At 41.9% G+C, this 26,970-nt stretch overlaps 1 protein-coding gene across 2 annotated transcripts in view; it reads right to left on the bottom strand.

Annotated features, from left to right (window-relative positions):
- spata20 (spermatogenesis associated 20) overlaps nucleotides 1-26,970 on the bottom strand; it is a 68,455-nt gene that overhangs the window by 35,109 nt on the left and 6,376 nt on the right. For both annotated transcript variants that reach the window (XR_005637834.1, XM_039788343.1), the window contains exons 6-13: nucleotides 26,627-26,828; nucleotides 26,389-26,519; nucleotides 24,570-24,674; nucleotides 23,877-23,951; nucleotides 18,531-18,743; nucleotides 17,890-18,082; nucleotides 15,153-15,321; nucleotides 2,137-2,345 (exon numbers count right to left, since the gene is read on the bottom strand). Coding sequence is in view for 1 of the 2 variants with exons in the window: in XM_039788343.1 (XP_039644277.1) it covers nucleotides 2,137-2,345; nucleotides 15,153-15,321; nucleotides 17,890-18,082; nucleotides 18,531-18,743; nucleotides 23,877-23,951; nucleotides 24,570-24,674; nucleotides 26,389-26,519; nucleotides 26,627-26,828 (1,297 nt within the window). In the remaining variant the exon portion in view is untranslated. The remainder of the gene's footprint in view (nucleotides 1-2,136; nucleotides 2,346-15,152; nucleotides 15,322-17,889; nucleotides 18,083-18,530; nucleotides 18,744-23,876; nucleotides 23,952-24,569; nucleotides 24,675-26,388; nucleotides 26,520-26,626; nucleotides 26,829-26,970) is intronic.

Raw genomic sequence — 26,970 nt, 5'->3', positions numbered from 1 at the left:
AGGCATTCATATTAGGGCTTGGCAATAAATTGATATTATATCGATATCGTGATATGAGAATAGATATCGTCTTAGATTTTGGATATCGTAAAATCATAATATATTAAGTGTTGTCTTTTCCTGGTTATGAAGGCTGCCTTACAGTAAAGTGATGTAGTTTTCTGAGCTAAGCAGACTGTTCTAGCGGTTCTATTATTTGCCTTTACACACTTTGTCATTAAATCGACATTTCTGATGATTATTTAACAAAAATCTCATTGTGTAAATAATATTTTGTTAAAGCACCAATTGTCAATCCTAAAATATCGTCACAATATCGACATCAAGGTATTTAGTCAAGAATATCGTGATATCTGATTTCCTCCATATCGCCCAGCCCTAATTCATAGTCCCGCAAGGTAAAATAAAAAAAATGGTTGTGATGCCTTTACATTTCTTTTAACACCATCATCAGTCCAAATTTTTATTTGCCCCCAAAAAAAGTTTGGTTTATGACTTAATCCCTACGTAACTAATGACATCCTCATCTGCCTTAGCTGAACTTTGTGTTTAGTACTAATTAGTGAAGATAATTAACAAAGAGTGAGATGGTGAAGATGGTAAACATTTTACCTGCTACACATCTGCATTTCAGCATTTATTCTAGAAGGCACGGACGTTTCCAGTTGCTTCTCCGTCAGCTCCGCAAAACTTATACGAAAATTGTCTATTTTACAAATATTAGTTGGGCTTTATGTGGCCTACGTTGGCCGGTGATGGCATGTGGCTATGGGTCCCTCATCAGGATCGGGACATCAACGTGCCGGTCTGCTAACCTCCTGTTAGCCTCCCACTGACTCTGCTAGCCTGGGCTAGCCAGCTGGCCGTTGAAGTTTTCAAATGTAAACATCAGAGTAAAAAACGAAGACAAGGTGAAGAAGATGAGTGTGATGATGACTTTGTGTGGATTTGGACTCTCACATCATGGTGTTAAAGGGACATTTCACCTTAAAATCAAACATATTATATATATATATTATACATAAATATTTCCCCTCTTACCTGTAGTGCTATTAGTCAATCTAGGTTGTTCTGGTGTGAATTGCCCAGAGTTGGAGATATCGGCCATAGAGACGTCTGCCTTCATTCCAATATAATAGAACTAGATCAAAATGGCGCTCAGCTTGCGGTGCTCAAAGTACCGAAAGAATCATGACCCGGTTACTCACGATAATCCACAGACCTGTTTTCACAACTGTTGATGCACGGTAACCTGACTCCGCCAGATGGATTGCTCCGCATTTGCTCGGCATATCCATCTGGGAACTTTCCGTTGGAGAACTTTTGGGAAGGGGCGAAAATCCTGGTTAGCTGATTGGATAAACCATCTGTCTATCACCATCTGTTGGCGATAGACGGGCCAAATCAACCAATCAGATCAAACTCTTGCCAAAACCAGTCGGGAGAAGAGCAAAAACATCTGTTCCTCCGAGAAAAGCATCCAGTGCCGTTTTTTGCTCTTCTTTCAATGAAGGAATACTTTCTAATTCGGGTAAAACTTGCGCGATAGCTACACTCATCTCATCCGTGGAAGCTGCCATGTCGTTTAGACTAACAGTCGCTTCTCGTTGCGTCACACCTAAACCCGCCTCAAAACCAACGCTGATTGGTTGGTCGTTTGGCGAACAGCTCCAAATTTTCTCTATCTCAAGATGCCAGACTGATCTGCCAGTGGAAAACTGGAGCTCGCGAGATCAGGACGGTCTCACGAGGCTAGATGCACGGAGCAACCATGTTGGATTTTAAGGTCGGCTTTGCTCGGGTACTGTGAGGTTTGTCCGACTTTCCGAGTCGAAAAAATCCGAAATTTCCGACTTGGAACTCGGAAATTCCGACTTCCGAGTACAAGTGGAACGCACAATTAGTGCGCTTCCTTCTGCGCAGTGATGCGGTTGGTGGGTGTAGAAAGAAAATAGTTCCTAAATGAAACAACAGGGTCTGTGGATTATCGTGAGTCACCGGGTCAGGATTTCTGAAAAGAGAAATTGCTGTAGAGTTATTCAAATGTGTTTCTTTGGCACTTTGAGCACCGCAAGCTGAGTGCTATCTAGTGCTATTTGTTTTCACATACAGTATGTCAACGTAAGCATCCCTCACCCACTTTGAGCTGCAGCAGTATAGTGCTGTCACTTGGATCGCTGCAGAAGTAGCCGCCGCCCTGGTCATCCCAGAACAGCTGGTCCTGCCGGAGCTGCAGCTCCTCGGCCCACTGGAGCCACTCCGGCTGCTGATTGGCCTCGTACAAGTCCAGGAGGCCGCGAATGATGAAGGCGTAGTCATCCAGGAAGCCAGAGATAGGCGGAGATCTGGAAATAAACAGCGGCAGAAGAGAAAGGAAAATCAGTTGGAGAAGAAAGCGAGAATGAGGACAGTTTTCATTAAAAATGTATCGATGGATCATATAAAAGTGCTGAGATGGGTTGTGTTGGTGAACTAGTTCAGCTTCTTGTTTTTCTCCGCCTTTATCTTTTACACACCAAATGCTTGTTTACAATGCCTGAAGATGGAGAAGATCAAGCAGTGGTTTCTATCAAGACACTATAGAAAACCAAGAAGGATTGGCTTGAAAGATAATAAAAAAAAGCCTGGAGGAGTTCTCTGTGACAGTACGGGGCTACATTACGATACACATAGCGAGCTGAGCATAATCTCTCCCTGCAGCGTTTTTCTCTAAGTGAAATTACTCATCGGTTTTCTCTGTGCTTGTCATACTGTAGAAGGCATGAGAGACTTGTACACATGTACACGTAGTCTTTGAAGTGAAGCGGAACAGTAATTAGGCAAATGCGTTTACAGTTAGACCATCCCACCTCCCTCCAGCAGCAGTGGGTCAACTCTCCCTTCACCTGTCTCTCCCTCTATCCTTTTCAGCTCACTTTTGCACTATTTAACTTTTTTATCCCACAACATCCTTTTAGAGCTGGGCGATTGGGAGAAAGTCATGATATTTTGGACCAAATACTTCGATATTTCTGCTATATTGCAGGGTAGGGTTGACACTTGGTGCTTTCACAAAATATTTACACAATGACATTTTTGTTAAAATTCATCAGTAATGTGGATTTAATGACTAAGTAGGTGAGGGCAAATAATAGAATAGCTAGAACAGTCTGGTAGGACATCACTTTACTGTAATGCAGCCTTTAAAAACCAGGAAAGGTGTGTCATATCACAATATTACGCTTTCCAAACTCGAAGACCATATCTAACCTCATATATCAATATCGATATATTGGCCAGCCCTATATCTTTTCATATAAACTTACTTTATTTCACTTTGAAATTTAGACCTATATCAGTTTTTCTCAATTTTACAACCCGTTTTCTGCAGTTGGATTTAAACGTGATTTATTGTTCAGTCAAAACTAGGGATGGGTTCCGAGACCCAGTGCTAACACGGCACCGGTGCCTTAACGACCGGTATCTACCGGACCGAATGGCAATGCAGATTTCGGTGACACTTAACTGCCTGCGCTGCTCTCTGATGCTCCGAAACGGACGTTCGAGGAAACAGAAACATCGCTGCATGTGACGCTAGTTAACACTACACTTGGCAGCAAGTAGCGTTAGACTACTTAGCTTAGCTAGCAGCTAACTGACAGCTAAACGGTGTAAAGTATGTCTGTATTTCACTGGAGAGGATTCCAACACGGGGACTTAACGGTCTGCAGCTGCCGTTGTCGGAAAAACAACACAGACACACACATATACACATACAGTACAGGCCAAAAGTTTGGACACACCTTCTCATTCAATGAGTTTCCTTTTTATTTTCATTACCATTTACATTGTAGATTCTCACTGAAGGCATCAAAACTATGAATGAACACATATGGAATTTTTTTTTTTTATTACTTAAAAAAACTGAAAACATGTCTTATATTTTAGATTCTTTAAAGTAGCCACCCTTTGCTTTTTATTAATAAGGGAAAAAATTCCACTAATTAACCCTGACAAAGCACACCTGTGAAGTGAAAACCATTTCAGGTGACTACCTCATGAAGCTCATTGAGAACACCAAGGGTTTGCAGAGTTATCAAAAAAAGCAAAGGGTGGCTACTTTGAAGAATCTAAAATATAAGACATGTTTTCAGTTATTTCACACTTTCTTGTTAAGTACATAATTCCATATGTGTTCATTCATACAGTGCCTTGCGAAAGTATTCGGCCCCCTTGAACGTTTCGACCTTTTGCCACATTTCAGGCCTCAAACATAAAGATATAAAACTGTAATTTTTTGTGAAGAATCAACAACAAGTGGGTCCCAATTATGAAGTGGAACGAAATTCATTGGCTATTTCAAACTTTTTTAACAAATAAAAAACTGAAAAAGTGGGCGTGCAAAATTATTCAGCCCCTTTACTTTCAGTGCAGCAAACTCTCTCCAGAAGTTCAGTGAGGATCTCTGAATGATCCAATGTTGACCTAAATGACTAATGATGATAAATAGAATCCAGCTGTGTGTAATCAAGTCTCCGTATAAATGCACCTGCTCTGTGATAGTCTCAGAGGTCTGTGTAAAGCGCAGAGAGCATCATGAAGAACAAGGAACACACCAGACAGGTCCGAGATACTGTTGTGGAGAAGTTTAAAGCCGGATTTGGATACAAAAAGATTTCCCAAGCTTTAAACATCCCAAGGAGCACTGTGCAAGCGATAATATTGAAATGGAAGGAGTATCAGACCACTACAAATCTACGAGACCCGGCCGTCCCTCTAAACTTTCAGCTCATACAATGAGAAGACTGATCAGAGATGCAGCCAAGAGGCCCATGAACACTCTGGATGAACTGCAGAGACCTACAGCTGAGGTGGGAGACTCTGTCCATATGGACAACAATCAGTCGTATACTGCACAAATCTGGCCTTTATGGAAGAGTGGCAAGAAGAAAGCCATTTCTTAAAGATATCCATAAAAAGTGTCGTTTAAAAGTTTGCCAAAAGCCACCTGGGAGACACACCAAACATGTGGAAGAAGGTGCTGTGGTCAGATGAAACCAAAATCAAACTTTTGGCGCAACAATGCAAAACGTTATGTTTGGCGTAAAAAGCAACACAGCTCATCACCCTGAACACACCATCCACACTGTCAAACATGGTGGTGGCAGCATCATGGTTTGGGCCTGCTTTTCTTCAGCAGGAGACGGGGAAGATGGTTAAAATTGATGGGAAGATGGATGGAGCCAAATACAGGACCATTCTGGAAGAAAACCTGATGGAGTCTGCAAAAGACCTGAGACTGGGACAGAGATTTGTCTTCCAACAAGACAATGATCCAAAACATAAAGCAAAATCTACAATGGAATGGTTCACAAATAAACATATCCAGGTGTTAGAATGACCAAGTCAAAGTCCAGACCTGAATCCAATCGAGAATCTGTGGAAAGAACTGAAAACTGCGTGTTCACAAACGCTCTCCATCCAACCTCACTGAGCTCGAGCTGTTTTGCAAGGAGGAATGGGCAAAAATGTCAGTCTGTCGATGTGCAAAACGATAGAGACATACCTGCCACACTTTACAGCCGTTGTAATCGCAGCAAAAGGGTTGGGCGCGCCAAAATATTATTAACGCAAGGGGCTGAATAATTTTGCTCTGTACCTTTCAAATTTTATTTTAGTTTTTAAAAGTTTGTTTAAAAGGTTTGAAATATCCAATAAATTTCGTTCCACTTCATGATTGTGTCCCACTTGTTGTTGATTCTTCACAAAAAATTACAGTTTTATATCTTTATGTTTGAGGCCTGAAATGTGGCAAAAGGTCGAAAAGTTCAAGGGGGCCGAATACTTTCGCAAGGCACTGTAGTTTTGATGCCTTCAGTGAGAATCTACAATGTAAATAGTCATGAAAATAAAGAAACATATTGAATGAGAAGGTGTGTCCAAACTTTTGGCCTGTACTGTATGTATATATAAAAATTTCGGTATGTATCAGTTCAGGCACCGTTTAGGCCCTAGCACCGGTATCGGAAAAAATCCAAACGATACCCAACCCTAAACTACACCCCAACTGTGGCTGGGTTGGCTCAGTGGTAGAGCAGGCGCACATATACTGAGAGGTTTATGCCTCGACGCAGAGGTCCAGGGTTCGAATCCGACCTGTGACAATTCCTGCATGTCTTCCCCCTCTCTCTCACCTTTCTCAACTAGCTGTCCTGTCAAAACATTAAAAGGCAGAAAAGCCCCCCAAAAAATAATCTTAAAAAAATAATATACCCCAAAAACAAGCCTGGACTCCCACACGGTCCGTCCGTTCTCCCCCCCCCCACTTCAAATTCCCACAATGGCACCCCATCTGGGTGAGTGCAGGCAGACGGACGGTGACAGGAAGCCAGATAGTGCTGTGTCGGGGCGAAGGTGGTGGCTGGTGGTCAAGAGGCTGAAAACAGTAGGAGGCTTTGGAGGAGATGGAAGTGCATGAGGGCTTTGAGAGGTCGTGGGGGGGGGCGAGAAGTCATTTCTTGGCCTATCTTTCCCAGACGGACAGATAGAGGTTGACTCATAAGTTGAAAGGAGACAGCAGACCCTCCTGCACTGGACAGGACATGGCAAGTGGAATGTAAAAACGAAGGGGAAGAATGTACTTGGAATTTGATGTCATGACAAACAGAAGTGTCTACAGCGATGCTAATGCCTCTGGGACTGAAACTTGGACCTGATGATTGTGCACGATAAAAAGTCAGGGGATCAAAAGCTCTATAGATAGATCAATAGAGAAGATTAGGGAAGCAGCTGTGAGGATCTCTTCATCACGGGTGGGAAATTTAACCTGAACGGCATTTGCTAATGCAACCAGTTAAGTCTTCATCCTTGAAGTCTTTCCTCTTGTAAAACTGATGCATACTGTTTGAAATCACTTCAGATCAGGCATACATGACATGTTTGTGGTGCTTGTTAAAGTAAGCTTCTGATTGTAGGATCTTCTTTCCGCATTCAACTGGGCCAAACCATTACGGGCCCACCGCTGCCCTCCTATGGCCAAAATCGTTTTTTTTTTTTTTTTTTGCCAAAGCCAAAGTGAGACTTGTACATCATTAGAAGGGTTTTTACAAAAAAGGGCCAGGGGAAAAAAAGATTCAAGGATAGGGATTAGCTGGCGGGTCTGGCAAATGCACATCTGGTTAACTTTCCCGCCTCTGATAATTTTTTTTTTTTTTTTTTTAAAAGCAGCCATTTCCCTAAGCCTTTCTTCATGGGACTGCCTCCCATGCAGCAGACGAAACAGTCCCAAACTGGACTAGGGGATCACTAACGTTCTCAAAACTCATTCTGTAGGGAAAATATAGGTCTGTACCAAAATTTTATTGCAATCCATCTAATAGTTGTTGAGACAGTCCGCTCAAAACCAAAAATAGCATGTTGGCAGTGGAGGAGAAGTCAATGGAACCAGGTATAAAGGTGACTAATGGAAGTTATCTTAAAGAAAGATTGTGGTTTATTACAACTTGGGTCTTAATTATGTAGTATATTTTAGTGGCAGAGGCAAACTATGGTAAGTACAGTAGATCAAAGTTGAACCTGGAAGGCAGTCTGTGTGCTGCGATGGATGTTTTATTGCCCACCTTTGTTTTCTCTACAGATATGTATGCATGATGACTGTTGATGTTTCTGCCTTGTCAAGACTTCTTTTGAGGAGATCTCAGCATTAAAACTGGGGAGTACAATGCTTACTGATTATATCGATGGCTAAAGCTTGATTTATAGTTTTCTGTTGAATCAACGCTGTAGGTACATACTTAAGTATGCGTAGTTAAAGGTCCCATGACATGGTGCTCTTTGGATGCTTTTATATAGACCTTAGTGGTCCCCTAATACTGTAACTGAAGTCTCTTTTATATAGACCTTAGTGGTCCCCTAATACTGTAACTGAAGTCTCTTTCCCGAAATTCAGCCTTGATGCAGAATTACAGCCACTAGAGCCAGTCCCACAATGAGCTTTCCTTAGGATGTACCATTTCTGTGTCTGTAGCTATTGAGGAGGAGAGAGGGGGGGGGTGGCCTTGACCAACTGCCACTTTGCTCGTTTGAAAGCCATGATGTCTCTCTCTCATTGGTGGGCCAAATTCTCTGGGCGGGCAAAGCAGAGAAAGGGGAGGTAACCTTGCTCCTTATGACCTCATAAGCATATTAATGTTAAAAAACCTCATAAAGTTAAATGTTCATGCCATGGGACCTTTAAGAACCCTACGCCTGACGTGCACCTCCCCAGAAATATAACGTCACGTTGTGGCGGTGCAGACCGCCACTGTGACTGGTCCACTTTGCCTTGGCGTGGTAGCGTCACGTTTCCTCATACTCATTTCCCGCCTGCTCCTTCTCCGTGAACAGCATGAAATCGAGTGGAGCGTTAACTGTTCCTGCTACAGCTTTCCAACCATGGTCAGAAAGCACAGCACTTTTTTTTTTTAGCTAACCAAGTCACTCTCTCACTCGCTCTACCACACACTCCCCACTGGCTCGGTTATTCTCTTGAAGACATACGCTAGAACGACGCAGACACAGCAGCACACAAGAATACATCTTCACAACAGCGTAGGCCACTTACGTAGTCTACGGCGTAGGTTCTGCGTAGAGCCTACGTACCAGCATAAAGCAACTACAAATCATAGTAAAAGGACACTTTATTTAAAGGTGCTGTAGGTAGGATTGCAGATCCAGGACTTAACCGAAAAATGTGAATAATGACAACTTCTCAGTCCCTCCCCCCTTTCTGCTAAAGCCCAAAACGGTCTCCTAAGTCCCTCCCCCCACAAGGGAGAATGAATGCGTGTGCATGAGCAGCTAGACACCCCCCCTGGCCCTGATTGGTGCATCTGAACAGGGAGGTTTTTTTGCAAATTGCACAACGGGCTGTAGTTGGTACCAGAGGAGCCAGAATTTGTTTTTAATGACCTGCTTCATGTAGTTCTACTGGAACATAGGGTCAGTTTCAACAAATATGACAGAAAGTTAGTTTTATAAGTCTTACCTACTGCACCTTCAAGTCAGTTTTTGAGATTCAGAGCAAAAGGTTTCTACTCTTGGTACTTCTTGTGAAATAACCTTGGTGAAATCAATGATTTGTATCTGTGCTGCCTCCTTTCCCACACTATCACAGTCCCAGTCTAAAGCTCACCAAAACTAATCACAACTCTATTTTTTTTTTTTTTCTAGGAGAAAACCCCCTTCTCTCACACTGCAACATGTCAACTGGCTGAGGTGACGCCAGCCACGGGGATGACAACCTGTGGCAAACCTCACGAGGAGCCTCACTGACACACACAAAAATGTAAAAGCCTTTCAGAAATACTCAACAGCCTTTTCATTCCCACCTTCAATAGTGCGTGTTAAATGAGTCATTTCCCAGAGAGACAAAGATAAAACGCCTTGTCAGTCTCCCGTATCATACCAGCAGCACGCAGAGACAGCTTTATAAGAATAGCTTCATAATGATTCTCTCGTACACGGCGCTGGATAATGCTCAGAGGGAGAAAGCTATCGGGCCGACGTGAGTCACATAAACACGCTGACTCCCATCAGTTTTACAACAGCAGTGACCTTTATGTTAGAAGAATTTAATATGCTTGCTCGTGCTACGGAATGTACTTGAACTATTACGCTGTGCCACTGCATATGATATAACACATAATAGAAATAATGGGAGAAGGGAGCAACAGAGAGAAAGATAGGACAGAGAAAGACTAAGAGAGATTTCCCTGTCTGACTCGTTAATCAGGACACGGAGCTGGTGTTGGTTTTCCTGTGACAATCTAAAGACCTTTGGAATTCAACTGGCATTCCCGTTTTTCTCATTTAATTGCTCTATGTGCACCTTCCCCATGCCGTGACACCTAATAATTTATCTTCTGCTTTCTGTTGCTGCATCTCTTCTCTCAAATCCCTCATCTCTTAACACCATAGGATACGCTCAGTGTTATGAATTATTATGGTGGGTAAAAGTGTAAATGTAAGATGCTTACTACACCGTCGGCCTACAGCTTGGGCTTAGGTTAAGGGATCAGGTTTGCTGACCACTGGGCCCAGTAGTATTAGACAGTGTATGGTAAAGGTAAGTCTAGCGATATTTTATTATTTTAACTGTAGTTTATTTTGACTCAACCTAAAAACGTAACGGTTTGTTTAGGTCATTTTAAAAGGATCTGTTCACGAGACAAAAATTCACAATGGCAGTTGTGACTTTAAAAATGTAGCCAAATCAGACAAAATGTTATTCCATATTGTCCATTGTGTGGCTTGCTCATGCTTTTGATGCACTGTGTGTTTGGTTTATTTTTGGGCTGGAGCTGTTTAGCATGGTTTGGGCAAGACCCCTTAAGACACACCGAGCCGATAATCGGCCGTCGGACAGTCTGGCGAGGTCAGTGACTCGAGTCTGTTCGGTGTGTTCCGTGCCGTCGTCCGTCGGCCTTCATTTTGGCCGATTTGACATGTATAATCGGCGAGGGCGGACACTGCCGGCAGTCGGACTCAAATGACCCATCTGATTGGTAGAGTGCTAACCCGGAAAATTGTATTCTGAAAAATTGTATTCTGAACGAGCCGCCATGACAGTCTGGCTTTGAATTTCCGGAGAAACCAGACCCACGTAAGGCCTTTTTCCAATCAGTTTTCAGTTTTGGGCAAAAATACAGATTAGCGCCACCTGCTGTTATGGAGATGTATTACGTCTCGTCGCTTTGGTGTGTTCTGAGGAACTTTTTTGACCAACTCGGGGAGACTGATCAGTCCAACTGCCTTTTCTGCCGAGGGTCGGCCGTCTGGTCGGTGTGTCTGGGCCTTTAAAGCAACACTAGAGAACTTTTTGTACCTTAAAATAATGTTTCCAAAATCGTTTCAGTTGTTCATCGACTCGTAACAGCGTGAACGACACTTATGCATTCACTTTGTGGCTCTCAGCCGGCTATAACCGCACTATGCAAGTTTGCCAGATCGGGTAGCGGATCTGTAGTTTGAATGAGACACAATGGGACAATTCCACTTCCAACTGGTAGGGGGACCGAAGCGGAAGAAGTTCTCTAGTGTTTTAATTCTAATTTAGGGAAATCTTAAAGCTACATCCTGTAAAAAAAAAGATATGTTGGACAATAGTGTGCTTACAACTTGGTGGCAACAGTTTAGGGACAACATGCCAGGTCCATAGAGAAATGGTTTTCCCATTTCGGTAGGAAGGAATTGGAACACCAACTCTCTAACGCTCTTTTGGCAAAGAAGACTAGTGACTGTTAAAACAGCATGTTAATGTACATGGTTTTAGAAAAACATGTTCCACAATCACATACACGTACCTTGTTCAGGTATCCCTATCATTTTGGTCGTGTAGTGTACATACATACATGACTTGACGTGAATCAACATTACCAGTGCCCCACTAGGACCTTGCCACCATCTCGGTCTGCCTCTAATCCCTGAAGACAGTAGTAAGACTCAATCATCCAGTGCCAGGCAGGAGCCAGGGAAAATGTATGGCAACACCTCCACAGCCCATTAACCCAGTTAGGCTCAGCACCTACCGTTCCTCCTGGTGAATTAGTCCACGACCCATATGTGCCTGGCATTACAGAGAGGTTTCCCCACGTCTGGAAACTAAACCAGGCTTGAGAAAATGGCCTTGGTAAGCATTCTCAATGCTGACACCATCCTGTATTGGACAATTATGAATGAGACCGAAGCCGTGGAACAAGGCCAGAGTGTTTAGGCACAAGTGTGTAAAATGGTTTACATTTCATCAAGCGTTTTCTGCTGATTCGGCGGCATTTCACACTCAGTCAGTCATTCTCAGTAACTAGGGCACAGGGCTGGCCAAAAGAACGAGGACACCCGGAGTGGTAGAGTCAAATCAGCAAGGCACGGTGTGTTTATGTCCCAATGCTCAGTCTAATCCAATGACTGAATGAAGTGGTTTATTGCCACAGTAAGTGTGACAAACATACAAACATATATGAATAAATACATATTTAAAAAAAAGTTTTATTTAAAAGATATTTTATTTATACAGCTACATTTCTAATCAGTACGCTTACTGTTCTATATATAAAACAAACAATCAACAAGAACCTGCATATTCTCCCACTGCAGAGCCTCTCCTCATATGATCATTCAACAGGCCTCTATAATCCATTTTAAATATGGCCAGTCTTGTTTCAAACACACAATAGGATAGAGGCTGGAGGAGAAATGTAATTACTGACATGTGCAGGTAAATGCAGTTTTCCTGTAACCAGGTTACTGCAGATCATGTGAACATGTTCTGATTTCCTGCCATAACAGGATTTAAGCAAGTAGCCTTTTTTCCTGTTTGTGTCTAAACAGTTAGTCATCCTAGCACAGTATACCTGCGTGTTACCCAAATGTTAATACTTTTCACCCCATTCCCCTTCTTGCCTCTGGCTCTTTGAACTGGATATGCAAAAGAGATGTTCACTGACCAGAGGGGAGGAGCCGGTTTGTCTTCGGCAGCAGCTAAGTTTCCAAAGATTAGTAGCAAACTAATAAACAGACTACAAACCGACAGCTTTCATTTTAGCTTGTTGGTAACACATTGCTATTAGCAGAGTAGCATGCTGTAGGCTAGTTGTGTAAAACATCGCTATTAGCAGAGTAGCATGCTGTAGGCTAGTTGTGTAAAACAGCGCGGCGGACGAGAGCAGCAGCCGTTAGCTACCTTGTGTCGGGTTCGCTCCGTGGAATGGATGAGCACACTGGAGGTTTGTTACGGAGGTGATGTAGCTCTTCTGTAAGACCCTCGCTATTTTCGACTTCCTTCATTTGTAATTTGGGCCTTCAGTCTTGTGTTTATATACTGTCTGTGCTTGTGTTGTGTATATATCTATGGTGTTGTGTTCGCAGAAGCGCAAACCTCTTGTGCGCTAGTAATAATCCTCCGTGCGGAAACACAGTGAGCCGTACAACCTTCGGTTTAACGAAGCTTCGAGGCAAAGAATTTTGCTTCGAGGATTTTTTGTAATCGAATTATTCGAGTTATTCGAGGAAACGTTTCAGCCCTAGACATAACAGGCATCAACGAGAACGACACAAGGGCTTGAGTTGTTAATAGAGTTGGGTACTGAAACCCGGTGCCATATTGGAATATACGACAGATATCTACCGTCCGGTACCACTTAAAGGTGCAATATGTAACATTTCTGCATTAAAAAGTCTAAAAACGACTATACCTATGTTATATATTTTGTTGAGTTGTGTACTTATACACTATCCTAAATATTTCCAACAACGTTCAAACTTTCAATCTTATTTTATTTTAATGACATGGGACGTTTCATTTAGTCGCCGGTCAGTGGTGTCATAAAACCTTTGACCCCTGTGGTTCCTCTAATGAACCCAGATGACACGTTCGAGAGCAACTGTAAATCATACAATGTCACAGAAAGAATAATACGCAAGAACCATAGTACAGCTTGCTTTCTGCCACAAAGCATCAGTTTGTCATCGATTACATGCCCCTTAAAACACAGTAATACAGCAGAGATCTTATTTATTGATACATTTCAATATTGATTGATCCAGCTTAACGTTATGTGCTACGCTGACAAGTAACGTTAGCGTTAGCTGATGCTAATGCTCGGTGGGGAACGTTAACGTTATGAGGTTACAACATCGTTCATGAAGTTATTTTAAGTACAAATGTTTTGATCAAGGTAAAGTTAAGGTTAAACAACACTGGGCTAACCCACGATTAAGTTCGCCAGCTAGCAAGATAGAACACATATCTAATGCTAATTGAGCCAGCTATCCCAACCTGGTTTTTCTGCCTCACTCCCCGCCGCTAAGGGACTTCACTCGGGATGAAAGCGGACAACAGCCCAGGGGACTCGACACATCTACAGTTAGCCAGAAGCCTGCCACTATTATTAGCTTACAGCAATCCAAATCCAGACGGCACAAACTCCAGAAAACATCAAAAAAGTGACACTGACATATATACACAAATATACTGTGATATTGTGGTTTTAGCTGCTGGCTAATGTTAGCTTGCTTTCTCGCTAACAACTAGCTAGCTAGCTACCACAAATCAAATCAAGAAAATGAAATTGTGTGGGGGAAACTGGAGCTATTTTATCAAATGACATGAATAAACATTACTAAACGTAACGTGGATAAAACTGTAATGGATAAACCCAACCATGAACAGATAGATTTTAATCGGCAATTGTGTTAAACAATGAAAACTACAAGTCCCATAATGCCACTTCACGACGTCATCAAAAGTCCATCCATTATTTTGACTGAGGGACCCTAGCGGCAGAAAATTACATATTGTACGTTTAAATGCCTGTGATGTGCTGTGGTGCTCTGAAACCGATGATACAGGCATCAGAAACATCACTGCACCTGATGCTAGTTAAAATTACACTTGGCAGCAGGTCACATTAGCCTACTGTTAGCCTATAGCTAAAGCTTAACGGTCTAAAGTGTGGCTGTATTTCCCTCAAAAAGAATTCCAACACACAGACGTGCAACTGCAGCAAAAGACAAAGTGTAGCCTAGTTGCACTTTTCAATACACCACGGCCACTGCAAAAGTCGGAGATGAGCAACAACACTGATGGGACCCAATGTGGGCGTTCAATTGCATCTCGTAAACTCATGGTGCATTCAAGTGCAATTTGACCATTTGGTCTTAGCAGTAAACAATGCGTTGGTTGTGCTCTTGTTTAAGGCATCACTTCAGGCACCGGCAGCGTTTTAAAAGGATCGTTTTAGCACCGGTAAAAAAACGTTAACGATACCCAAACCTAGTTGTTACACTTCCTACAAACTTCTCAGTCTTATAGACAGCTGCAAAGTCCCACTGCTGAAGTCCAGACCTTCACCTGAGGAACGAAACATCGGAAATAATAGGGAGTACATATGACCGACAGTGTGCAGGATGTTTATAGTCCTTACCCTTTGATTGATATCAAAACAATGGCTCTAAATATGGTAATAGGAACCTCAAGGCAACTGCAATTATTTCACCACAATTTACCTGAAGTTACTACAACTAGATGATGTACACAGGTGACTATTCTAACCACAGGTTTCATTCAAACTGTTTATATCTTCTTTATATACAGTGCGAGCACATTCCAGTCATACACAAACTAATCATTCTCTTACATCTGTTGCACCTCCATCTCGTCTCCGCGGTAACATGATCTGAGGATGGTCTGTCGTTCAGCATCCCACAGGTGCTCCTTTAGGAAGTTGCCGGCCTGCACTGCCCTCTCCAGCAAGGCCTTGTCCCCCAGCACGGCTCCGACACCAGCGTAGGCCGACAGCATCAGACCTGAAGGGGAACAAGTGATGATGATGATGTGATGATGATGATGATGATGATGATGATGATGATGATGAGTTATAAAATTACTCTTCTGAAAACATCACGTCCTCTCTCCGCTGAGGTACCAATGTGTAGCCGCACCGCAGTCCCCGCTTAGTTATTTCGCCCGCCCTTTGAAGTTTCCTTGTTCTCTTTCACTCCTTCTCTCTGTATCCATTCCTTGCTCCCTCTTTCCCTCCACTCCTCTTTCATGTAGCGTATCAAAGCCTGGTGAGTGCACAGCCAGGTCTTCAAAGTACTGCAGCGGAGGACAGGTGATTAATGGAGGGGTTTCTTCATTAGAGAGGAAGGAAGATTCTTGTGTCTAATTGGAAAGTTCTCGGGATCGCAGAGCTTCATTACCTCACGGGGTAGCAACATTTGTTGCTGTGTGTGTGTGTGTGTGTGCTTGCTTTCTGTTCTTCTAATTAATCACATCTGAGACAATGTGCTCGACAAACAATGTTGAGAAGTGTCCAAATTGGCATCACACTAATGGAAAGTGACAACCTGTGCCTCTGAAATAATCTACACATTTTTATACTGCTAAAATAATAAATGTATAAATAGACTGTCAAAGGACAAATGTCTTGTTTGCCTACTTTTATATTTGCCTGTGGTAAGTTCTGTGAGAAGAAGCACACGGTAGTTAGGTTCAAACACCGGATTTGGACCACTATCAAAGAATTAATTTATTGTGGTCTAGTTGTTCCGAGTGAGGGATGAAAAAGTCTCACAATTATCTGTCATATAAAAGGATAAGCAACATTAGCAGGCTATTGAGGCCGCTGTACCAAAAGATGGAAACTTTTATTATTTAATGACAGATCACTAAGGATAAATCCTTCTTAACTCCATGTACTTCAGAGGAAGGATGGGACTTCTAGCACACAGGCAGTCAGGCACCTCTGAGCACTGGGACATAGGTGCCTTTTTGTCACAGAGCAAGATATGAACATTTCAAATATTGAAATTTTTGAGGAGATGGAGCATGGATCACCTGTTAAACTACAACAGGCTACCAATGAGTGAGGACAGTCTGGGCATGCAACTAGGCCATGCCGATAGTAACATTTTCTCTTTCCAAATTCCAAGCACAGATCTGATACCGGTGTGTAAATCTATTTTTCTTTACTGCTCTAAAAACCAGTAGTTGCCAGTGGCAGCACAGCACAACTTGCTGTGTAGGCTACTGTTTCAGAGTGGCGAGCAAGACTTGATTTGAGTTGACTGGTGAAACTACTTTGAAGTTGTTGTTTTTTTAATAAATGATGTGGTATCGGATCGGTTTATCGACTCGGCGATACCCGATGCATCATTTTAGCCTGTATATGAGGCATTTCCAACACTGGTATCAGTACAATTCTTGGCGCAACTTGGTCATAACTATTGTATACAAAGTGCTTTTTGTTTCCACCTAAATGGGGCTCAACAAAGAACATAATCTTTTGGATCAAAAGGACCAGAAATATATCACCTGTTGCACCAGTGATGTGTACGTTTAAACTAGGGCTAATTGTGATTATTTTGACTGATATTGCAATTGCGAGATGATTCACGATATATTAGGGAATGATCATTATTGCATCATAGTTCTCATTTTCATTGAAAAATATATTATCATGATCATGGATTGATTTTCTGCAAAGACCTGTAATAAAACAAACAATTTCTTTTAACCTTGTAGAATACGACTTGTAAGCTGGGACATTTCTGCAGCACTACAATCCTTTATTCACAATGGTATTTTGACTGTATATTTTGCCTTTAAGATTCGGGACAAAAGCATATGGTCCCAGCCCTACTAGACACACTGTATTTATGTTTCATACAGCCATGAGACAATGTTCTGATTATAGTCAACTTAGATAAGTTGTACCATAAGTAGAGATGGAGCAACTGAACAAAGAATTAGTTGCAACCTAGCAGATGGTGTTGACTTGAACTTATCTTCAAACTTAGGTTCAGCTGGCTCAACAGACTGAAGGAAAGGAAACACTATGTGCTTTCAAGTACCTTACAACATCAAGTACTGCATTGTGAAAAACTAAGCAACCTCTTCAACCATCCTGGCTACTATGGAAAACAAAAACAGCTTTTATCTGACCTCATTGGAAAAAAGACCCACCTGATTAGGCTGCAGGTGTTGTATTTATTTAGCCTATTTATCCACTGAATATGTAGATTACCATGCCCATGCACGAGTTAAGTCACAATGTTTTGTTGGTGAGGTTAATTGTATTGCATTACACTGAGGCTGACCTTTTACTATACGTGTAAAAGAAAATTCAAAAATATAGTTTAACAATTCCTCATGTCAGTATTTCATCGTTTACCTATGCAACCACGAGCAACCACTTGTGAATACTATGGTCAGGCCCTGTTTAGCACGAGCAGCAATCATCCCCATGGCTAAATAGCTAGAGTGCTTGTCAAACTTTATCAACAATAAAACATACTGGCCAGTAAAGTAAACCCTCAAGTCTTTTTTTTTATTGTAGTGTAAACGTGTATGAAAACTAATCTAGGCTTTACCGTTCCAGGAGGCCAACATCTTGGTGTCCAGATGTGGGCGTGGCCGAGTATTTCTCACTTCTGCCATCTTGGTCCTGGCGGAGGCCAAGAGCTCGTTGGCTTTCTCGACACTGATGCCAAAGCGAGCAGCCGTTAACTCCACTGAATACCGCACGATCAGCACATTCTGGCCCTGCAGCTCCCCGTGGGGGTCCTGGCAGCAAACAGTACAGGGGGACAAGAGGGCGTTCACAGAAATGAACTCATACTGACTGCAAGTTAATGCCTTAATGGACCAGCTTAAACACCTTGAAATGCTATCCGAATATAATATATAACAGCATTGTGCATGTAAATGATTGTTTTCCATGTAGACATTTCGATTGATGATCATATACACATTATATCTGTGTCTAGCTTCACAGAATATTCTGAATGTAACTATAGTCTTTTCATCCATCCATCCATCCATCCATGTGACATAATAAAAATGAAATGACTATTACTTTATTAGTGATTAGCACTTTAGAACGCACAGCGTTTGCAATGCATTACTATGTTATTTATATATGTATTCGTATTTGTATCTTGTCTGTGAATTGTCTCTTTATGTGCAACTCTTCGACAAATAAAGTGAATTGAACTGATTTGAAATTACTTACTTGTTCCAGAGTTACATTGCCTAGCTCCTTGACCCCATAGTGGTGCATGAAGATGTCTGCCTGTGTGGCAGCTCCCGTGGCGCCCTCAACCACATCTGGCAAAAGCTCCCGAACTTCTGAGGCTGTCCAGACACAGAAAGCCCCCTCTCGCTTTTCTGTCCCCCCTGATGCTGGGACGGAGTCTGCATCCTCTGCACTGTAGAAACCTCCGGACTGGTTCAGAGAATAGAGTAGAAGATGGAAGGAGAGGGACAGCTGCTATTGAATGGCAAGGCAATTTGAGATAGATATAGGACTTGTGAGGTACGTCAGCGGATATCACAGTAAACGTTCTGAGCAGTAACATTGTTTATATATGATGAATATTTATTATTTGAGAACATGACTGTGAAAGTGTAAACTGTAAAGAGTAAATTAACATTACAAAAGCAGGCTTTTACTGCCCTCTTTGGTTGAATGCTTCGAGTCCGTTTCACCTGTGAGCCCACCCAGCATCACTGCCTGGTGTGGTAGTCACGGTGTACGGACTCACCACAGACTACACTTCTACATCACTGCCTGGTGTGGTAGTCACGGTGTACGGACTCACCACAGACTACACTTCTACATCACCGCCTGGTGTGGTAGTCACGGTGTATGGACTCACCACAGACTACACATCAAAAAAACCCCCCCAGGGAAGATAAAACCAAAAAAAAAAAAAAAAAAAAAAAAAACTAAAAAAAAACCTACTGTAATAAAAGCCACAACAAAAAAAAAAAAAAAAAAAAACAAAACTATAAAAAAAAAAAAAAAAAAAAAAAAAAAAAAAAAAAACAAAAAAAAAAAAAAAAAAAAAAAAAAAAAAAAAAAAAAAAAAAAAAAAAAAAAAAAAAAAAAAAAAAAAAAAAAAAAAAAAAAAAAAAAAAAAACTGGTGTGGTAGTCACGGTGTATGGACTCACCACAGACTACACTTCTACATCACTGCCTGGTGTGGTAGTCACGGTGTACGGACTCACCACAGACTACACTTCTACATCACCGCCTGGTGTGGTAGTCACGGTGTATGGACTCACCACAGACTACACTTCTACATCACCGCCTGGTGTGGTAGTCACGGTGTATGGACTCACCACAGACTACACTTCTACATCACTGCCTGGTGTGGTAGTCACGGTGTATGGACTCACCACAGACTACACTTCTACATCACTGCCTGGTGTGGTAGTCACGGTGTATGGACTCACCACAGACACACTTCTACATCACCGCCTGGTGTGGTAGTCACGGTGTATGGACTCACCACAGACACACTTCTACATCACTGCAGCTAGATGAAAAGTTAAGCCGCTGGAAGTCTGCGCAAAACAAGAATTTCAGGGGTGTCATGTTCAAATTAAACACGTGTGTGGGGATGGGCAATAAATTGATATTATATCGATATCATGATATGAGACTAGACATCGTCTTACATTTTGGATATCGTAATATCGTGATATGACATAAGTGTTGTCTTTTACTGCTTTGAAAGGCTGCATTACAGTGAAGTGATGTAATTTTCTGAACTTACCAGACTGTTGTAGCTGTTCTATAATTTGCCTTTTCCCCACTTAGACATTACATCCACATTACTGATGATTATTTCTCTAAAATCTAAGTGTGAAGATATTTTGTTAGAGCACCAACTGTCAACCCTAGAATATCACTGCAATATCGATATTGAAGTATTTGGTCAAGAATATCGTGATATTTTTTCCATATCGCCCAGCACTACACGTGTGCCACGTCATAATTCAACCGTTAGTTTCTTTGGCCGCCCTGCTGGGGTGGGGTGGGAGGGGGTGGCTTATTGGCGTCCCAGAGCTCAAAGCGGAAACGGAAACAGCGGAAGCAAGGTTTTTAGATGGAGAGAAGGTGTGACAGTGGAAAACAGCCGGAATTGGAGAGTGTGACAGTATGAATGTACGAGGAAAAGCAAGCTCTGGTATAATCCTTTAACGTAGCGAAAGTAATCAAGCTCCTACGGTTGGATATACCGTGACACATTAAGCTTTATACAACTTAAAACAAAACCGATTAAAACAACCACAGGTCTAGAGTTGCAACAATCAGTTGACTAGCTGATTAGTTTAATCGACAGAAAAATAATTGCCGACTATTTTGATAAGTGATTAATCGCCAAAGTAATTTGTCATGCAAAATGGATGAAATGCTGTTTTCTGCCTCTCAATTATGGAGATAACCTGCTTTTTTTATTGTATTAAATCATACTAAACTGAATATATTTGTGTTTTGGACTGACACAACTAGGCCTGTAACAATTCCAAATGTCTCAGAATTGTCTCATTAATTAATTAATTGTCTCAGAAATAATTGCGATCAACAATACAATTGTCTCTTTCAGTCAAATTTAAAAATATTTACTGATGTATTATTTTTGTAAACAAATTAAAGTTTTGAACGAATTCCAGGAGACATCTTTTGTTATATATCACCATTATGTGACTCAGATAATGTAATAATATAATATGAAGTGAACCACGCCTCTTTATTATCATAAAACGTCGTATTTTTTTCTTAAATGAACATAAAACTGACAATTAACAACAGTCATACCCCTTAGGACCTTAGCTAATGTTTATATTAACTGCGGTTAAACAAAGAAACGGCGATTATGTAAAAAAATTGCGATTAGACATGTATGTAATAATTGTTACAGGCCTACTAATAAGACATATTGGTCTCTGACCAGTCTGCCATTGTTAGAACCACTAACACACGTGTATAGCACTTCATATATTGCTAAAGTAACCGCAATTATGTAAAAGAAAAACTGTGAATAGACAATTATAGACAACAATATGATCATTGTTACCATTTCACTCCATTTTAAAGATATATAGATACAATCGGCAGATTACTCAATAATGAAAACAATCGTTAGTTGCAGCCCTACACAGACCAAGTAGACTTTAAGTCTTCATTACTGGACTGACCTTTACCCAGACAGCTCACAGAGCTATCAAAATCTAAAATAAAGACCTGAAATGACAAAACTGACACCAATCAATTAATCAATCAACACCTTTGAAGGGTCTGAGAACAGTGTATACAGTTCTCAGACCCTCAAAAAGGTGTTGAGCCCTCCAATCAATATTCATTGAAGGGCTTCACGATTGTAACAGGAATAAATGAATGCATCGATAGCTTTAAAGAACCTGATTATATCGTGGGTCATGTAAGCCCTCTCTCTGGGTGTGCAGACACATCTGGACAGTATATTTACAGTCATGATGAGAACTGGCGGAGTCTACCTCGCTGAGGGGACATCCCAGCCACTGTAGCACAAAAGAAACATACAGTCTATAGTAAATTACCTCTGCGACGGTAATTCATTAGCGTATAATTGCATAATAAATCTTGGGGAATATAATGATCACAACGATTGTGGTTTTAATAGTGTGCCTGTTCGCTGCTGTCGACTCATTAATCAAAAGGGGAAAAAGGGTCGACCCTCAGAGGAGAGCAAGGGGGTTTAAAAGGCTATTTGTCAGCGGGGTCCCACCCCTTGGCCTCGAGGGAGTGCGAACACACTGACGTGTGGTGCAGTTTGGTGGAATTTACAGTTAGTGTTCGTTATTTGTCAGCAGAAGATACAGATACAGTTTATATTGCTCTATTTTGAATGACTGGCCTTTGCCAACATGCATTCCAATTATGCATTACATGCATTAACAATAACCTTACCGGCAGATGGCCTCCCACCAAGAGTCAGGTTTCTGTCCCACCAAATGCTTGCTTTTGGGGGGAATTGTTGGGGTGTCTGTAAAAAATAGAGTGGCCTAGACCCGTAAAGTGTCTGTAAAGATCTGTAAAAGTGTCCTGAAATAATGTCCATTTTTTTGACCCTATAAATAAAACTGAATTGAACTTAGATCATAACCCTAACATGAATCTTATCCTAACTTCCCTTTAATATCTTCTTAATGCTAAAAGAAAAACCTTGCTTCAGAATATTTGCAATGGTCTTGGTGCCCCAGTGAGGACATCAGAGGGCTATTTCACAAAACCTAGAGGGCGGATTAGGCCAGGATTTCCCAGGTATCCTGGATGAATTACGCCTCGACTCGGTTTCACGAGAGCATAGGCACATAAATCACCATGGAAATGAGTTCCCTGCAGCTAGCCTGCTCCTGACCGGGCTAACAGCCAGGATGTGTTCATCCTGGAGCCTTTTCTGTTCACTCAGCAGTGGTTTTACCTTATAATTATTAGCCCGCATTAAAATAACACAGGTTCTTACTGCTGTTCAGTTAAGTACTGTTATTATTTAAACATTGTGACATTGTGACACTGTGTTTTATAATTATTCATGTGACAATCTTTGTGCCCGTTATATTGGGTTTATGAAGACTGCTGTTCATTTTGTTGTTAAATGTTTGGCAGTTGTTGAGAGGATTACAACAGGCTGATAAAGTTGCAAATGTGTTTTAAATGAAGTCTGTGATGGAAGGGCAATATATAAAGTGCTATACGCATGTTTTAGTGCTTCTAACAATGGCGGACTGGTCTAAGGACCTAAGGGGTATGACTGTTGATGGTAATTGTCAGTTTTATGTTCATTTCAGAAATAAATACGATGTTTGATGATAATAAAGAGGCATGGTTCACTTCACAGGCTGTGTACCTGTGTTATTACATTATCTGAGTCACATAACGGTGATATAAAACAAAAGATGTCTCCCGGAATTCGTTCAAAACTTTAATTTGTTTACCAAAATAATAAATAAAATATTTTTAATCGCAATTATTTCTGAGAAAATGAATTGTACATCAAAATTTTGAATTGTTACAGCTCTAGATGTGCAATGGGGTATTAGTATTAGCAAGACATGGGGTTATAACTGTTAATTTGTGCAAATGATGATTAGTAGCTAAACGCCTTGAACGTTATTATGACAGTTTCAATTTGGCTACGAGCAGTGGTCAGTACATGTATACTTTAAGGCTACTTACACATTTAGGCTGTCCGCATTTATTTTTATTTTTTTTTTACAAATAATGTGTTTCACTTTATCATCCTTCCATAAGAAGTTAATGCTCACGCTGTGCAAAGTACGCACAACCCGTATTCTCCATTTCAGCATCAGTGTATCTGTGATTGAACTCGCTGTCTGGTAAAGAAAGCCGTGAACGTGCATCAATCCAAATGACTCCAGCCTGGCTCGACCGGGTCACGCCTCCTCGGCCCGGCTTGGCCGTCGTGAAACGCATCAAGCCAGGATGCACAGATTAGACTAGGTCAAGCCTCGCTTTATCGGTTATCCTGGATTTATGTATTCTGCTTTCGTGTGTAGCGGATTCACCTTGTCACTCAGGTCTCTGGAGACGCAGAGCAGTATGTCCTTAGCCACATCTGCAAAGAGCTGCTCACCCGATACCTGGAAAGGCAGAAAGACATAACACACACATGCTAAGAGTCATGATTCAACCGAAAACATAACCTTACAGATACCGTCATGGGATTTACAGTATATGCAGGGTATTAACGGCAGAGTCCGATGCAACTGCTGAGGTAGCCTCTTAAAACACAAGCACGTATGTGTGCACGGCATGTGTCTGTATTCAAGATTGCCTGCATGCTCGTGTCCTAATAGTGTATCAACGACAATTAATATAGGAGATTGTTTTCTTTTAAAAAATAAATCTGTATTTCTAGGAGAAAATTGCTAATGCACACAAATGTGTGCATTAGCACCTTCCTTGTCAGTATTTACTCTGAAGCAAAATAAACATTGTCATGAATAACGTTTGCCAAGTCTCACGACGGTGATTTTAGGTGACTGGGTAATCTGGCAATAAATGACTTGGATAACAGAGAGACAGTATGATGGAGGGATAATTACCCTGCCAGATGCACAGACAGCCACAGATACAGTACAGAGACAGAGACAGAGACAGAGACACACACAAACACAAACACACACACACACACACACACACACACACACACACACACACACACACACACACACACACACACACACACACACACACACCTGGGAGGCAGTTATGTAGGCTACAGCCAGCTGAGCCTGGTCATACAACATCTTTTCAAAGTGCGGAACATGCCAGGAGGAATCTGTAGAGTAACGATGAAAACCCTGTGGAAGAGAGACATAAAAAGAGATACAGTATGTACTTTTTTGATAACTAGTATCCTGTTAAAATTAACTCTATATTATCTCTGGCAACATATACCTTCCTTACTGTCATGCAACTTGCAAAGCATATCTGACCTGAATTTAAAGAATAAAACACAAAACATAATTCTGCTCGTACAAAGAGACACACAGTACATCAAGTGTGTGCGAGTGTGTCTGATCATAAACAACACAGGGCGGCAAATAACAGTTTTTTTTCATTAGAGCTTCATAGGATGACAAATGCCTTTATTAATTAATTAATTAATTAATTACTAGGGCTGGGTGAAAAAAAAAGTCTATTTTCCGATTCAAATGATCCAACATCGATTCATAAAATCCAGAATCGATCTCTGTCTGTATCAAATAAAACTGAGAAGGCCTAAGGAATCCCTTGGTACCAACTATGCAGTTTGTGGGGAAGGGGGTTGAATAATGCTCCAAAGATACAATGCTACATGTTGGCGAGGGAAAAACTGGCACGGACAGTTTTTTAAAAGGGTCGCTTAACCTCTCACCTCAACATATCTGAATAAAATGTCACTCCATACTGACTCTAGAGTCTGTAGGGCTGCACTTTATTGTGTTGACTGCTCTAGTGTGGTGGTGTTAACTAAAAAGTGCATTCATGTAACTGCTAGGGGTGGTACGGTTCATGAAAAAACATCCGAACTGCTCAGTTCGCTTGTCTCGGTTCGGAGCGTGTGTGGGTCGCACGGTTCGTCAGTACACCGTTAATGTGCACTATTAACCACTTACTGCCGTAGTGCCCACTTTCGACACTTGTGTTAAAACACTTACCGGAAATGACAAGCAGGATGAGCGTGACGAACGCAACACATGGCAGCTGATTGGACGAACGCGTCACGTGGGTCTGGCTGCTCCCAAATTTCAAAACAGACTCTAATGGCAGCTCTTTCTCAATACGATCTCGTATTTTACGAAAATAGTTCCCCGAAATGTGTTTCTGAAAACATTTTAAGCGAGAAATAGGCCATGCAGTTGCTGAATGTGTCTTCATTTCAGATCGACAACGGTCAGTTTGAATTTGAGATTTTGAGAGGCGCCGAGCCTTAATACGGATGTATTAAGAGGACGGTGGAGTGTGCAGTGCTGCAGGTCACGTCACGTGTATGAATGGCAAGTGGGAGAGATAAGGAAGGCTGCCCGGAGTTGGAGGATGCGCCAGCGTCGTAATAAGTCTGGTGTGTGGGAACATTTGTTATATATAACATGCTGAAGTATATTTCTGGAATGTTAAAGAACCGTACAGTACCGAAACCCGTGACCCTAAAACCGTGATACGAACCGAAGCGTGGGTTTTGTGAACCGTGCCACCCCTAGTAACTGCCTTGGGGTCAGTTCTTAATGTAAACATGGATACTTTTAAGAATGCAGCATGTTAGAGGGAACCTTATACAATTGTAGAATCTCTTTCATATGCAAAACTAAATATCGATCAAATAGGATTTGGGGGGGGGGGATGGGGGGTTAGTGCGCGGAAGGGAGAGGGAGGGAACGGGATGAGGAGGGAGGGAGGGGCGAGCTAGCCTCCGTTTTTATTTGAAAATACCCAACATCGCTTAGAGCACCTTTCATTAAACTGTGAAAATTCCCACTGTAACTGCAAGTCTGACGTCTTCAAATTGCTTTTCAATTCAAAACGTGTACGAACCTGAGCCACGTGGTCGTGGATGCCTCCCAGCGCCATCATACGGAGCGTATGCAAGGCCATCTGAAGAGCCTCCACCCCTTCTGAGGTGGTGCGATTCACAGACCAGTAAGACATGAGGAACATCAGATTCACTATGGGGGGGGAAAGAGAAAGGGAGATGTCAGATGAAGAGCATCCAACAGGCCCAGCGGGGCTGGAAGCCTCAAACGTGTCCAGCGTTGGCCCGTGCTGAGTCTACCTGGTGTGGGGAACTTGGGAGCGTCTCTAAAGCCTCCGTACTCCTCCTCGTAGGAATGCGCCAACTGCTGGAAGCAGCGATTAGCGACAAGCGGGGCCGCTGGAGGACTCTCTCCTGGGTTTGCAGCTACGGCCGTTCCTTCCTTCAGAGATTCGAGGATCCTCTCTCCACTGGACTCCAAAGTAGGACGGTTATTCTGCCACTGAGGATTGCGGTGGAATTTTTCCAGAAACACCATGTTATGGTAAGATGAGACAAGGGGGAAAACGCAGGTAACATTAAGCGACTCTTAAATCACAGGTCAGGGGAAGAGAAGATCTATTCAGCCATAATAATCCTTCACT

The sequence above is a fragment of the Perca fluviatilis genome, chromosome 21, assembly GCF_010015445.1.
Source record: "Perca fluviatilis chromosome 21, GENO_Pfluv_1.0, whole genome shotgun sequence".
NCBI lineage: Eukaryota > Metazoa > Chordata > Actinopteri > Perciformes > Percidae > Perca > Perca fluviatilis.
The sequence above is the reverse complement of the archived record's forward strand: the minus strand, read 5'-3'. Positions and strand labels throughout refer to the sequence as shown.